The sequence below is a fragment of the Lepidothrix coronata genome, unplaced genomic scaffold (assembly GCF_001604755.1).
Source record: "Lepidothrix coronata isolate B3197 unplaced genomic scaffold, Lepidothrix_coronata-1.0 Scaffold15, whole genome shotgun sequence".
Lineage (NCBI taxonomy): Eukaryota > Metazoa > Chordata > Aves > Passeriformes > Pipridae > Lepidothrix > Lepidothrix coronata.
The window spans coordinates 1,570,241-1,583,897 of record NW_016690195.1 but is presented as its reverse complement, the minus strand read 5'-3'; the positions used below and the strand labels follow the sequence as shown (position 1 = coordinate 1,583,897).

Sequence of the window (13,657 nt, the reverse complement as noted above, 5' to 3'; positions counted from 1 at the left end):
TGATAAATAATGTCAAAAGCCTTCAGATATTTGTGTGATATCCATAGATCTTTTATTTAGAATGATTTGGTTGTCATGAAAATTTTTAAAGTGAGACTAGATTTCAACCCAGCAGACTAAATTACAATATAATTTATTTCAGAATTTTTGCGACAATTTTGAAAAAATACAGCAATGCTTTTGGAAATGGGAATGGAAAATGAATGGGTGGTATCTATTCTGAAGTTTTCTGTAAAGTAACTATGAAATATTTGGATAAAGGTTGGATTCTATATTGCCCCACATAGCACCTAAGAACTAAAAAAACGAGAGAAAAGGATTCAAAAAAGAACCTTTACACCAAGTGATCCTAATATATCTTAACACTGAGTAAAAACAAACAGAAATATATTAAAACCAAACAAAGAAATTAACCCTAAAATAACTCAGCAAAAATAATTCATTTATTATTCAGTTCCAGGTTAAACATATCTAAGCAACTTAAGGAAATAAAAAAGAAAATGGTATCACAATTAAGTTAAAGAACAAAGCTTCTGTGGTAGTTGCAGGAAATCTTAAGGTAAACTTAAGCCCTTACTGAAAACAGTAAGCACCATGTAAAACATCATGCAGCCAGCCTCTCGGTGCATGCTAGAAATACTGCAGTGAATGGCAGAGTTCAGTGCAGGTTCTTCCAGTTCTCAGCACAACACTTCCACAGATCATAAAATAAACCCAGATACAGAAAAACTGACTGCCAAATAAAAAACAAAATGGGAACATCCTGAAAAAACTGTACTAAATCTGCAAAATTTAAAGCTAAAAGGACAAGAAAGCATTCATACTTTTTCTTGAAAACAAATTCAAGCTGGAATTAAAATACTGTAATTGCATACCAGAAAGGAAAAGCTAATGTACAACTGATATAAATTAAAACCCAAGCAGAAGATGCACTCAAAAGCAATTTTAAAACCAACATACTTATTTGTCAAACACATTCTAATAACATTTTATTTTGGAAGTCTGGCGAGGAAAAGAAGAATGTCCAAGCAGTTACAGAAAAAAAAAAAAAAAGAGAGAACTCAGATTGTCTGTAATAGCTGCTTACCTTATGTTATTAGCTTTTCAGCCACCAAATTTCCTATCTAAATCTATAACCATGAAGTTCATACCAAAGTGTGCTGGCAACAGGGTTTCAGTCACCAGTGGGAAGGAAAATGAAAGCCAGTTCTTCAGTGGCTGGTTTTGCTATGTTTAACTTAACTTGCAAATTGGCCACAAGACCTTTGGAGATTATTATAATCTTATTTTTCAAGATTTTCCAGTGGACATATGTAATTTTGTGACAAAGAACTTCATGAGGAACTTGTCCAATCTGAAGGTCCAACTAGGAGGTTATAGACATTTTTAAGGCTAAGAATTTAAAATAAAAAACATCTTTGGAATTATGAGTTTAAAAAATAATAAATAAACAGTTAAAAGACAGGAAAGAACCACATGATCTTATAAATGAAGAACAGAGACTATTACTGTGTTTAAATTTTTATCGATACTTCTGTCACTTCTTGTGGTTTTATCATTACTGGGGTTAGATCTGTTTTTCCTGCCTTCTATTTTTCAATGATAAACTGGAATTTATTATTGATCACATCTTTTTCCTGCATGCACTCCTCCAGAATGAGCTTATTTGCCCTCTTGGCCTTTCATCAATATATCACTTACAAAGCTCACTCTGCGTGCCATCCTCATGTAGCCTTTGCTACAGACTGCCTCACTTTCAGAAAAATCTGAGTCCTCTCATCTCCTCTTTTTCAGAAAATTAACCAAAAATAGTTATTTCATTATGATTCTGCCTGTTTTTCTATATCAGTTTTAGGAACCCATCCCTCAATTCAGATAGGAATCCTGTCTTAGGAACCATAAAATTATGCATGCATTTAATAAAAATTGGATTGCTTCTGCATGAGTTAGATATAAATATATATAAATATATAAAACTTAGATATAAATGAAAATAAATAACTAAATGTGTCGGCAAAGAGGCATCTCCAAGCAGAAACCTGTAAATCCATCAAATTACTTTTGAAAGCTTGCTCTTGGCCATCAGACCTTATTCCTGTTGGACTGCTAAACAGTCGGTAAAAATTCAGTTTTAAACTACTTGGATGAATACTTAAGTATAAAAATTACATTAAAACTAAAATAAAAATTTTAAATCTTCACAAATTACCAATTAACCCCCCTACTTTATATTTGAAAACTTTAAAATTTAAACAGCATGCAAGTGTACGCATGCCGTATCTTCCAGCCCTGTTTAACCAGAGGGTGGGGCTTTGCGTGCACATATCATACAATAGACAATAAAGGAGACTTAGTTGAAATATCTCATTCTCAAAATTCATCTGGTTTTAGTTACAGAAGTGCAAAAACCAGTTCAGAATCAATAGGAAATGTTCTACTTTATCCTCCACTAATTTAGAAATGTCTAAGCTGGTTTTACTCAAGCTTTGTTAAATTACAAACAAAAGAAGTTTAAAAATACAGAAAAAACAACAACAACAAAAAAAAAACCAACCCAAAACCTCCCATCACTTTTAGAGACTGAGAAGCTGAAGTCTCAGCCCTGGAGTTATTTTTATGGACCGACAGTAAGCCACTCAGGGAACAGCTTATAATGGAAGCAAAGGCATACAATGACTGGAGAGTAACTACAGTGTAACAATAACAGTAATATGCAATTCAAATGTGTAATCCAAAACTCCTTGGAAATGTGCTTGTAATGTAGAGCAAAACCAATACTGAATTATTTAATTCAGATATACTGTCAATGATTTGAGTCTGTGCACATAGTGTCTGTGCTATGTAACGTCAGAAAATAAGAAGTTTTTTTAAAGATCCCTACCTACTGGCCATGTTCCATTCAAGTGCTGGATTTTGAGAATTTCTCTCACTCTCTGTCAAAACCCCTCCTTTTCCATTTTCCTTCTCTGGTTTCAACTGATTCCAATAAGCAGTGCCAATGTTGATAGACTGAAGATCTATTTGATATTGTCTGTCTTCAACCTCCGATCCAGGGTCTCGAAGTATTCCTAGATTTAGTGCTCTCCTGTAATGCCAAAGAAAAAGGAAAAATAATCAGCATAGGTCAAAATCAGACTGATCAGATATTCATTAAGATACAAAATTAAGGTATCAATTTTGCCATTCTTGACTACATTGAAGCATTATTTTCATTCTAGATCTTCAGAAACAGCCAGTTGCCTCTTTCCTATGGAATTCAATGTGAAATATGCAAATAGAGCTATTTCTAAATTTAGCCAGATCCATCAAAGTTGATATAAGTCTTCACTGCACTTCCAAAAATCAGGTCCATATGAGTAGCCTTATGGGGAAGCAGGACTGATTCAGATCTACCGAATGGATAAAGGATGTCACATTCAAGTCCTTAAAAAAACCCAGCCATGTATCAGTATAACCCAGAAGATCATTATGAGACAATTTTCCCACTGTTCAAATTTATCAAAGAATGAAAATTAAAAAGAATATTCCAAGATGATGGAAAAACAATTAAATCCTTTTAATTAATCCTTTAATCCATGGAATTTCAGTATGGTGCTTTTTTAATTAAAATTCTTCTGAAAAGTGAGAAAAAAAGCATTGTTGAGTGAACCATATTCCTTGTGGATTCTTCTAAATTCTACCACATTAGATTTTACAGAATATTTCAATCTTGAGCTGAGTTTTGGAAACAGTGAGACTCAACTTCAACAAAACATTCAAGAGCTATTGGATGAGTGGAGGCTACTGAGACCATTCAGTTTTATCAGTAACTGGTATCAGAGGAGTCTCCCACTACATTTGTCATCTGCTAATAAGCACTATGAAATATTAAAAAAAAATTATCTTGCCCTTTTTACACAGGGAACAATACAGCTTTTTGAGCACTTGATACTATAATAAAAATTCACAATTAAATTTATCACCGCATTTCAAAACAAGCCAGTAAAGGGAGCAAGGAGATCCTAATTTTTTTTTTGCTTTCAATTATGACCACAAATTTTAGTCTATTTTTATTGATTTCATACACCTGCATTAAAGCTCAAGCTTCTTATTTGCATATGACATCCAATCTAGTGTTCTGTTCCAGGTTGTTGTCTTATGCCAGAATTATTTAGTACATAGCTGCTGTCTTCACAAAGAACTTAATAATTCGGCAATTTGTTTAATCATTGATGCTAATAATCTAAATATAAATAAGGATTAAAGCAGCACATCCCAAACTGTGATGTACACACTGTATGCAGTCTGAAAGTATAGGTATGCAACCTGTTTCAAAGTGCAATCCAAATGCTTGTCAAATCTAAACACAGTTGAAACTGCTGATACATTGCCATTGTCACCAACAGAGTATGTCAGCAATTAAGAAAATTAACTAATTAATTGTATGTACCCACAGAGGCATGTGGATGACAGGAAAGCCATTTTGATCAAGTCATTCCTCGTGAGGCACTGTGATGGCATTGTTCAGTAGCCCCTATAACTTCCTTAAATGCTTAGTAGAAATACACTGAAAATCTGTTATGTCAGTAGTGGCATTTCAAAATTAAATGCGGTTTCTTAAAACTCAAGAATGTGTTTGTCAGCTTTCCACATAGAGAGATTTAACCACAACAACTGTGCCTTTTATTATTCTTTCTAAGGCATTATTTCACCAGTATGAATGCAGCTTTTTTTAAAAAAACTTCACCAGAGTAGATTAATGTACGACCCAGTGTCTATTTACATACTTTGTCTAATACAAGTAAATACTGACCTGTACGTTTTTTGAAATATTACTGAAAACAACGCACCAAATTACGTATTTTAGGAAATTTGCTTATGTATATAAAACACAATATGATACTAATTTCACCTGCATAATGGATTCTTCTCTCCTGTATTTCACAGTGAAGAATATTTTTGATTTCTTCTTTTAGGAGCGGCTTGATAACTTGCATTAAGATCACCTAGAACTATATTCCTTAGAATAATTCAGCACAATCATGACTTTGTAAACCAAATTCCTTGAGCAAAATGTGTCTGTATGCACCAACCTGAAACTCCCCATTGTGACAATGGTTTTCTTTCCCCTCACAAGTTTACTTGTTTAAATATAAATCACAACAAAATCACCCTTTGACACACATTTTTAGGTGCAGCAAAATACAGAGGGGTATTATTTAAACACAAGGTACTGGTGCATTTATTGGTGGTATAAAATTGTCCACTGTATTTTTTTTTGTTCTCCTTTGGAATATTACAGCCTTATACTTTCATGTTGATATAACAATTCACATTTTCATTCCGTTCCTACTATTAACAATCTCCTACATAATACAAAACTCCTCTTCTGACCCTTTAGATCACATTTGAAATCCAAGCAAAAAAACTGTGTTTCTCTAGATGACCCATTTCAAGAAACACCTATTTTACACACAGACGTAAAATACAAGGATTAGTTATTAATGCCTTGCTTTTTTTGACTAAGCTTATTATTGCTTTCAGAAAGTACATCCTGCCAGTTTTATATAAAGATGAAAATATAGCCTTTTCCCAAATAAGCAATATACATACAGGCATTTATTTAAGCACTAATTTCTGGTTTCCCATATCAACAAATTTATACACAGGCATTTACATAAGCACTCATTCCTGCTTTTCCATATCAACCATTTTCCTAAGTATGCCTCCAATTTATTAGCTGTATACTTCCTAGAAGGATGAGAGCTAAACCAGAGCAAAACTGGCTTCATCTTAAGCGTACATGCCTTGTATAAACTCTGCAGCCTTTTTGATTCTGCAGCTTTTGAAATCCTTGTAGCAAATAAAATCAGGAAAACAGACTGAGCCAAATTAATGACTTCTGTACCTCTAGCATAAACAATGTTTTACCAGCTGAAATTTACTGTCAGGGTTATAATTTTAAGTGCTTCCCTCTTCTGAAAACAACTTCACTATCCCACCTGAACTTTTTGGCAGGTGGTGTAGAATGCAACATTTGGTCAATAATACAGTAAGATCATAAGCAACCAAAGACAATTGTAAGCATGTAACAGGAAACACAGCATTAAGCTTTTCTTTTTTAAAATTGATTTAGTCCGGGTCAGGCTTTTTGTATGTTTATTGAAGAAGCAGCTCATGTTGAACCAGTTACTACAAGCTGCTGAATAGGCATAATTCTGAGACCCATTGTAAAGAAGCTAAATCTATCCACTTACAGCTCATCTGAGACCTATAAAAAGCTAGACAAGCCAGGAAAATGGCATTTAAAGACTATGCATTATGTAACAATTAAGAAATATTCACCAACTTTACACAGAGCAGCTAATTTTCGTCAGCACTTATTGGATCTCTGTGTGCACTGATTTCTGCTTCTAGGTACAGAGAAGACAAACCTGTCTATCCAAATTTCAATTATTAAAGGTTTTGTCTGGTGGTAAAAGATCCCTCCTATTCTAATTCAAAAAGGAATCAGATAGTAAGCTTGGATCTATTTTATAGAGGTAAATGGTGTGGTCTGTATGCAAGAGGACCCCTTCCTCTTCTGCTTAGGCTAGTAGAGTCCCAGCCTAAATGCAGTCCCTCATCTATGGATGAGATGTAATTGGATAATGTAGAAATCACAGTAATATTTATCACTGACCTAATTCACATTAACTGCCTTTTTCCCAATTCAATTCAATAAAGTTTCCTCCTTGACAAGGCCATCAAATGTATTTTACCAAACAAGGAAAATTGAAGCAAGTGTTTATGGACGCAATGGACTCCATCTGGAATGAGATGCTACAGATGTTAAGAAGGGCACAGAACAAAAATTTAGTAAACCTAGACAAACTATAACAACTACACTGGCTTTTGAAAATGCTAAGCTTCTATAAGTAAAATCTCAGACAGGAATCAGCTTTTCAAAGAAAGACAACTCCTCTTTTTTTTTTTTAATTATAGCAAATAAATGCCTTTTTGTCACACACAAAGAAGTTAACACTTGAGCTACTGGGAGAGAAACAGAACTTCCCCTACATCACACAATATATATAGACATGATCTTAGAACCAGAATAAAAAAATCCTGTAGCTTGACTTTTCACGATGGAAATCTTGGATGTGCCTAAATTTGGAGATATTAAACCGACTTTTTTGTGAGGAAGATGGAAAGAAGAATGAGAAGTTAAGCAGAAAAAAAGGGGAGAAGAATTATGGGACCAGGGCACTGAATCTGAAATTAAAGAAAAGCAGCAGCTAAGAAAATTCTAATGTTGTAAGAAGAGAGGAGGAAACATCCTTAGGCAATAAGGGAAGGTCCTGACAAATTTCTAATATTTCGTACATGATCCTGGGTACACATTCTGCCATACTGAGTGACATACGTATCTTCCAAGACAAGGGTAACCTCAGGTTTCTAACCATGCCATCTATCCGTAGGGAGACTCATTCATGGTTTAACAAACCATGTTTTATGACTGCTAGAATGTTGGAAACCACTTATTTTAGTCTAGGTCACTAGAGCAGGCTTTTAAATGCCATCAGCAGTAAACTCCAAATCTCACAGTTTCTGCCTCTTTTCCACAGGAACTATGCCACATATGACTGGCTTTGTTGGCAGCTGCTCCTTCTCCCTTCTCCAGCTCAGCCTCAGAGTAACTCAACTACTCTCCCATTTTCACATTTGCTGGCTCACACTCTGGATTGGATACCAACAAAATTGTATTAAATGCAAATATAAACTGAGTACAGTAAACCTACTTTCTTTAATGCTTTACTGATTAGCAAGTGACACTATTGATTACAGGAATCTGTTTAACAACGAGAACTGCATGCTATCTGATTGCGTTGCCTTCTGCACAGCCGGACACATCAGCATTATCTACAGAAGACAAAACGTGGCAGATGTCCTGTAAGTCAGAGTGGTTAAGGTACCTGGGTTCATATTCATACTTGGAAGAGCCTTGAAAAAAGAAAACATCAGTGCTAGCTCCATGGGCAAAATAAAAATGACTGACCACTTCTAAACATTTACATAGTGGACAAATACATCATTCCAGGAAAGCAAAGGAAGAATTCATTAATCGCATTCTAACTGAATGTGTTTTGTAATCAATAACAGTCAGAAGTTCTAACTCTATAATGACTTGTAGTGTTTATACTTTTTGTGCATAGACATAAATCAACTTAGAGGTAGATTACTTGTGCAATTAGTATGTTGGAAAAAAAGACCAGTCACTGAAACATATGCAAAATTTTCTTTTGATTGCACTAGACTGCTTCAAACTATTGATATAGGGATGCAAAAGTACAAGTGCAATGGGTAACTTTCCTTTTTTTTTTAATTAATGTTATAAATGTCTGACTTTTATCTCTTGGGCACCTGTTCCTTTTTTGCACTGTATACCTACAGAGATAAGTATCACTGTCAAGACAGAAACTGGTATAAGTGTTCAAAAAGCTAAAGAAGAAGATAAGACATCAATTAGCTAGAAAGACTTTTAGGTAACACAAGGATAAGCATATTGGAACATGGTACTTTTAAGTCATTAAAAAAGTATGATTCAACTAGGGATTAGCGTGCCCTAAGACATGATTCAATACTTGAATGCCAAAGTGCCTGATGGAAAAAAAAATTTGGATGTATAGAACAAATCATCTACACTCATTATTATCTACAACAGATCATCAACTAAAAGAGCACTAAGGTTTTAGTTGAGTGTTGTTATATGTTGTTGAGTATGTCAGAATTTGGAATAAGGACATATTAGATACATGTTTAGAAAATTCAGCCTTGAAAAGGTGTTTGATCTACTGCTATTTGAAGACACTCCGAGCTTCTAGATATTTCAAGCACAGTACAGAATCTACTACTACGAAGACTGTGGTTCCTGACAAACAGAGAATGACATTAAGAGAAGGTATTCAAGATCTCCAGCAAAGCCATCACAGTACTCTACCCACAACTCTTTCTTTTAAATAGCTCCAAGCTAGGTATTAAATAGTCACATTTGAGACATGTAGATGGGATAGTAAGAAACGCAGACTTATTTCCTCTCTGCTTCTAGACTTTTCCAGTTATGCACAATAAGTCTTCCACAGAAAATAACAACAGTAATAATCAAACTGTTTCCAAAATATCTTACTAGAACATACTATTTTCTTTTTACAATTACCTTTCAGCACAGCGTTTTCTCACCAAGTTGAAGCAGACAACTCTACCCTTATGATTACTTTATAAGTTTTTTGTTAAAAACATTCAATACAGAAAAAAACCCTCAGTTCTTAAGCAAATTGCTCAGAGATTAAAAACCATAAAATTACAATCACTTTTCTTTTTGCTAACTACTGTGTGTCCTGTACTTGACCAGTTTCATCAACTGCAACTACTGAGTCATAAGGTATTTACATTAATCCAAAACTATTTCAAAAAGTACTGATAGCCATTGAGCTATCATAATGCAAGAGAAAAGAGATTTGGTCATGAACATAGAAGAAATCTGGTGAATGAAACGGAATGGTTTGTGTCTTTTTTGCACATGGGGTTGATACCCTCTCAAAAGAAACAGAAAACACTGTCTCGGTTAGAACTTGAGGTGACAAGTGTAACTGGATGCATGGACATGTAGAAGAATGGAATCTGCCAGGTTGTGCACAAGAAGGTTTGGGTCTAGGGAGACCCTGCTGTGGGCCTGTAGGACATGCATCCCTCTTTGCAAGGCTAGAACATGCCAAAGGAAAATAGGAGAGGCAGATTTCATTCCTATTCTCTATAAACTTGCTTATTGTGTATCTCTAAGCAACAAAAGTAACCTCTTCAACAGTTTACTAATTTATATTGAGAGGATAAAGCCAAAATGATGTTGTGAATATAATTAATTGCATAGAAAACATCCTGAGATATCTGATATACAGCAAAGATATAAAATATGCATAAAAATTAATAACTGCAATTTTTAATCAATATCTTATTTATGTATTCTATTATGTAACTACTTACATATTTTTATTTTGAAACCCAGTAGGTACATATTCAGAGGAAAAAATAACAATGCCTACTTCATGCCCATTAATTACAGTGGTGGTGCCAGGTGGGTGCTACTACAATTCCATTTGCTATCCATTTAGAAGGTCAGATTTTAGTGAACTGGGCCACACCAACGTCAGGATTGGTACCAGTGCATTGATCATATAAAAGCTATTAACTACATGAAAGGAATTACAGTAGATCACACATCAAACATTTTGGTCCTATGCTTCCTTCCTCTAGTCCTACAGGCAGGAAATGCTCTACATATCCTGTGAGGTGACCAGACATTTAAAACTAGTCCCTTATAACAAAGGGTCTGGTATAGTAATTGCCTGCAAAGAAGCTGAAGAATTTCTCCAGTGCAGTTGTCTTCTAGAGCTGTATCTGGAACACAGTATGAATGATCCAATAATAAAAAAGTATGGTATGGTAAACTATGAAGTAATTTTTGGTCTCTCCCAAAAAAAGCGTAAAATGAAACAAAGCTGAAGTTTGCAGCTGTGCATTTAGATGTCATCTGTTTTAATTACTTCTGTAATTTTATTGTTTAAATTCCTCAGCAAAAATAACAGCATGAACAAGTCTGAACTTTTAAAAATCGTTTTTTCATTTTTATATTGTTTAATGTTTAGACAGTTTGAGGAATCTCGTTATACTTTTGAAGCATTCACCCAAATTCAGGGAGCACTGTATAAATATACATTTGACAGACTGTATAAATGATAAGTATGCACAATTCCAAAGGAAGGTCTGCATGATATTTTTGGATGCCAAATGTTTCTAGAGAAAAACCACGTGGAACAGAGTTTTTCTAAACAGTGGAAGTCTGGGGAGGGGGCTAGCAAAAAAGCCAAAATACAGTATAACCCAAAGACTTTTATGCTTTTGTTTCATGATAAAAACAATTTTATCTCAAAACTTAATGCTGTTTGGCAGTAAAAGGATCTTTTGTTTTAATTTTTTAAATATTTAATGTCTACTTGCTTTACCACGTGTCTAAGGGAAATAATCTTGTGATTTTCCCATTGTTTTCAGCCTGTATTTTACCTTGCTTTAATCAATTAGTCTAGTTAAGTGGTACAATACCTCAGTTTTTTCAGATGTTCTAAAAATTCACCTGGAAATACTGAGGTTGAGTTTCACTGAACACAGCCATCAGATTTGATGCATGGAATTTCTTTAAATGGTGTGCTACAACCTGGTATAATGGTACAAGCTGGAAGGCACACTGTCCACAGTGCATTTGATAAGCTGACACAGGTAATTCATTATGAAATGTATTACCTGTCATGTTAAGCCCAATATTTTTTCTTCCTAAAACTCCCATTAAACTATTTTTAATGGCACTTCCAAAGTCAATATCAATCTATGCCTAGCAAGATATATTGAAGGGGAGTTTTACTTCTAAATACACATTTGAAGAAGGGGAAAAAGAGAAAGAAAAAAATGCAAATCTACTCAAAATACCCTGTGTATTCACAACATTGACCGTGAAGACTACAGATTCCAATGTTGGGTAGTTCAGTGACTCCATCAAGCACCCAAAACATTTAAATAGTGGTGGTTATAAAGAAAATTCAAGAGTTTTATTTTCTGCCAGAAAAAAAAATAAAAATGCAAGGACACTACACAGATACAAACACACAAACAAATACACTGCCCATTTGGGAAACAGCAAATTCTATCCTCTGTAATTAGTTTGAGTCCAGTTTAGTTAATATAATTTGTTACACTCTTATGAGCTGCAATGCGTGAAGAAAACAATATGTAGATTTTATGAACTATTTTTAGAAAGTAACTTTAAAAACACTTGTAATGTTTTTAAACACTTGTAATGTTTTTAAACACTTGTAGTGTATATCAAGGGGTTTTTTTGGACTATGTCAAAAACGTACAAAAATCAACCACTGCAATCTGTCTGAATAAAGTGGATCAAAAAAAATATGCCAGAGAATTGCATTCCTCCATATTTTTCTTGAATACATATATGCACACACAGATACACTTTCAACCTTAAACTGGGAAACAGAAAAATTTCAGATTTGCTTTGAAGTTGGACTTGCTAATCTGCAAGTTTCTTCCAGTTCCCTGAAAAACTGTCACATACTAAGAGTAAATAATACTATTCAACAGTTAAATAATTTTGGTTATCAGGAAAAGTTCAAACCTGTTCTACTCCTATCCTGCTAGTACAGGGTATATTTATTTATAGACACTCTTATGTTCTATTTGTATCACCTCCACACCTGTTTATTTTTTATTGCTGGGGAACATGTAGTATCATGCCAGAAAACTGGAGTATTTGTGCTTTATGCCAATCATTTACATTGAATTCAGCAGAGATGCTCGATACTATCTCTGTATTTTATTACTCTCAATGTGCACTTGTGTTAGCCATTAACATACCAGTGTTAGCCACTGCCTTCTTGCAGGCAAAACCCAAAACCCTAGCAAAAAAAAAAGCATCAGTGGGCATGGAAAATATTTTGAGAGACTGAAAAATGGTACATTTATTTTTGTGTCCTAAAATTAATAAAGCCTATAAGATTGCAAACCAATCTTTAAAAAAAGAAAGTGATGGATATTTTGTTCTTAAGGACAAAAAAAGAGAATAGCTTCTGAAATGCAACAAAACCACCATCCATAACTTTTTAGTCTGGCTTTCGTTTTGTTGTTGGTGGTGGTTTTTTAATATTTTTTTTTTATTTTATTGCAGCATAATCAGGTTTAATAGCACAGTAATGGCTTAAACATAGGAATCATTAAGCATGACTTTTGACCATACTTAAGGTGGTTGAGCTAAGTGAAGCTATATTGGAAAAATCAGTAAGGGCTAGGAACCATGCTCACTTGAACAGCAATTTGAATGGTTCAGGATAACAGTAACATGGATTTAATTTTGCCATGGGAGCTTGGAAGAGTATCCCATAGAGAAATACGCTCAAATAACATGTAACCATTCCGTATATTTCTGATAATCTCTTTTGTTAAATAACTGAAAACCAAAGCAGGAGTACTTACAAGCATTAAATGAAAGACATTGGCAAACATTTTTGCAAAAGAAAGAAATCTTCTATCCAAAAAGTAGTTTAAGAGCTGTGGTATGAATCTGTCATAGATAAAACCCTGTGAGGGACATCAGAGAACCCACAAATATTTATGGAATGAACCGCAATCTGTATACAGAAGTTAACAAATGTCTCATTACAAATGGGATATGGTTTTCCCAGTAACAGAAGCACACAACTTACATTATACTTACCTTGAGATCCTGTTATAATTAAAAAATACCACAGAGAAAAGAAGTCTGCTTTATATATTACTGGAAAATACTTTTCAACAGAAAATATTTGTTGAAACCAGATCTGATGGAAATTATATTTACTGACAAATGGTTAAGAAGAAAACTGTATAGAATACTAAGTTTTAAAAGCTCTCTTGAATTATTTTAGAATAAATTATTAATTGCAGCCAAGACTTTTAGATGCTAATTTTCATTATTTAAGACAGAAAAGCAACCTTGATATATGAATTCAATTGTATATTTTAAGAATCAGCAAAGGAATGCCTGGGAAGAAACTGTAAGGAGTCTGTGTAAAGTAAATGAACATTACTTCAGTAATTCATA

The 13,657-nt window shown here is 34.0% G+C and overlaps 1 protein-coding gene across 5 annotated transcripts in view; it reads right to left on the bottom strand.

The window, feature by feature from the left end:
- The window catches only part of VPS13B (vacuolar protein sorting 13 homolog B), a 429,201-nt gene that overhangs the window by 154,401 nt on the left and 261,143 nt on the right, over positions 1 to 13,657 (bottom strand). For all 5 annotated transcript variants that reach the window (XM_017806398.1, XM_017806401.1, XM_017806402.1 and 2 more), the window contains exon 31: positions 2,882 to 3,085. In XM_017806398.1, coding sequence (XP_017661887.1) covers positions 2,882 to 3,085 — 204 coding nt within the window. The remainder of the gene's footprint in view (positions 1 to 2,881; positions 3,086 to 13,657) is intronic.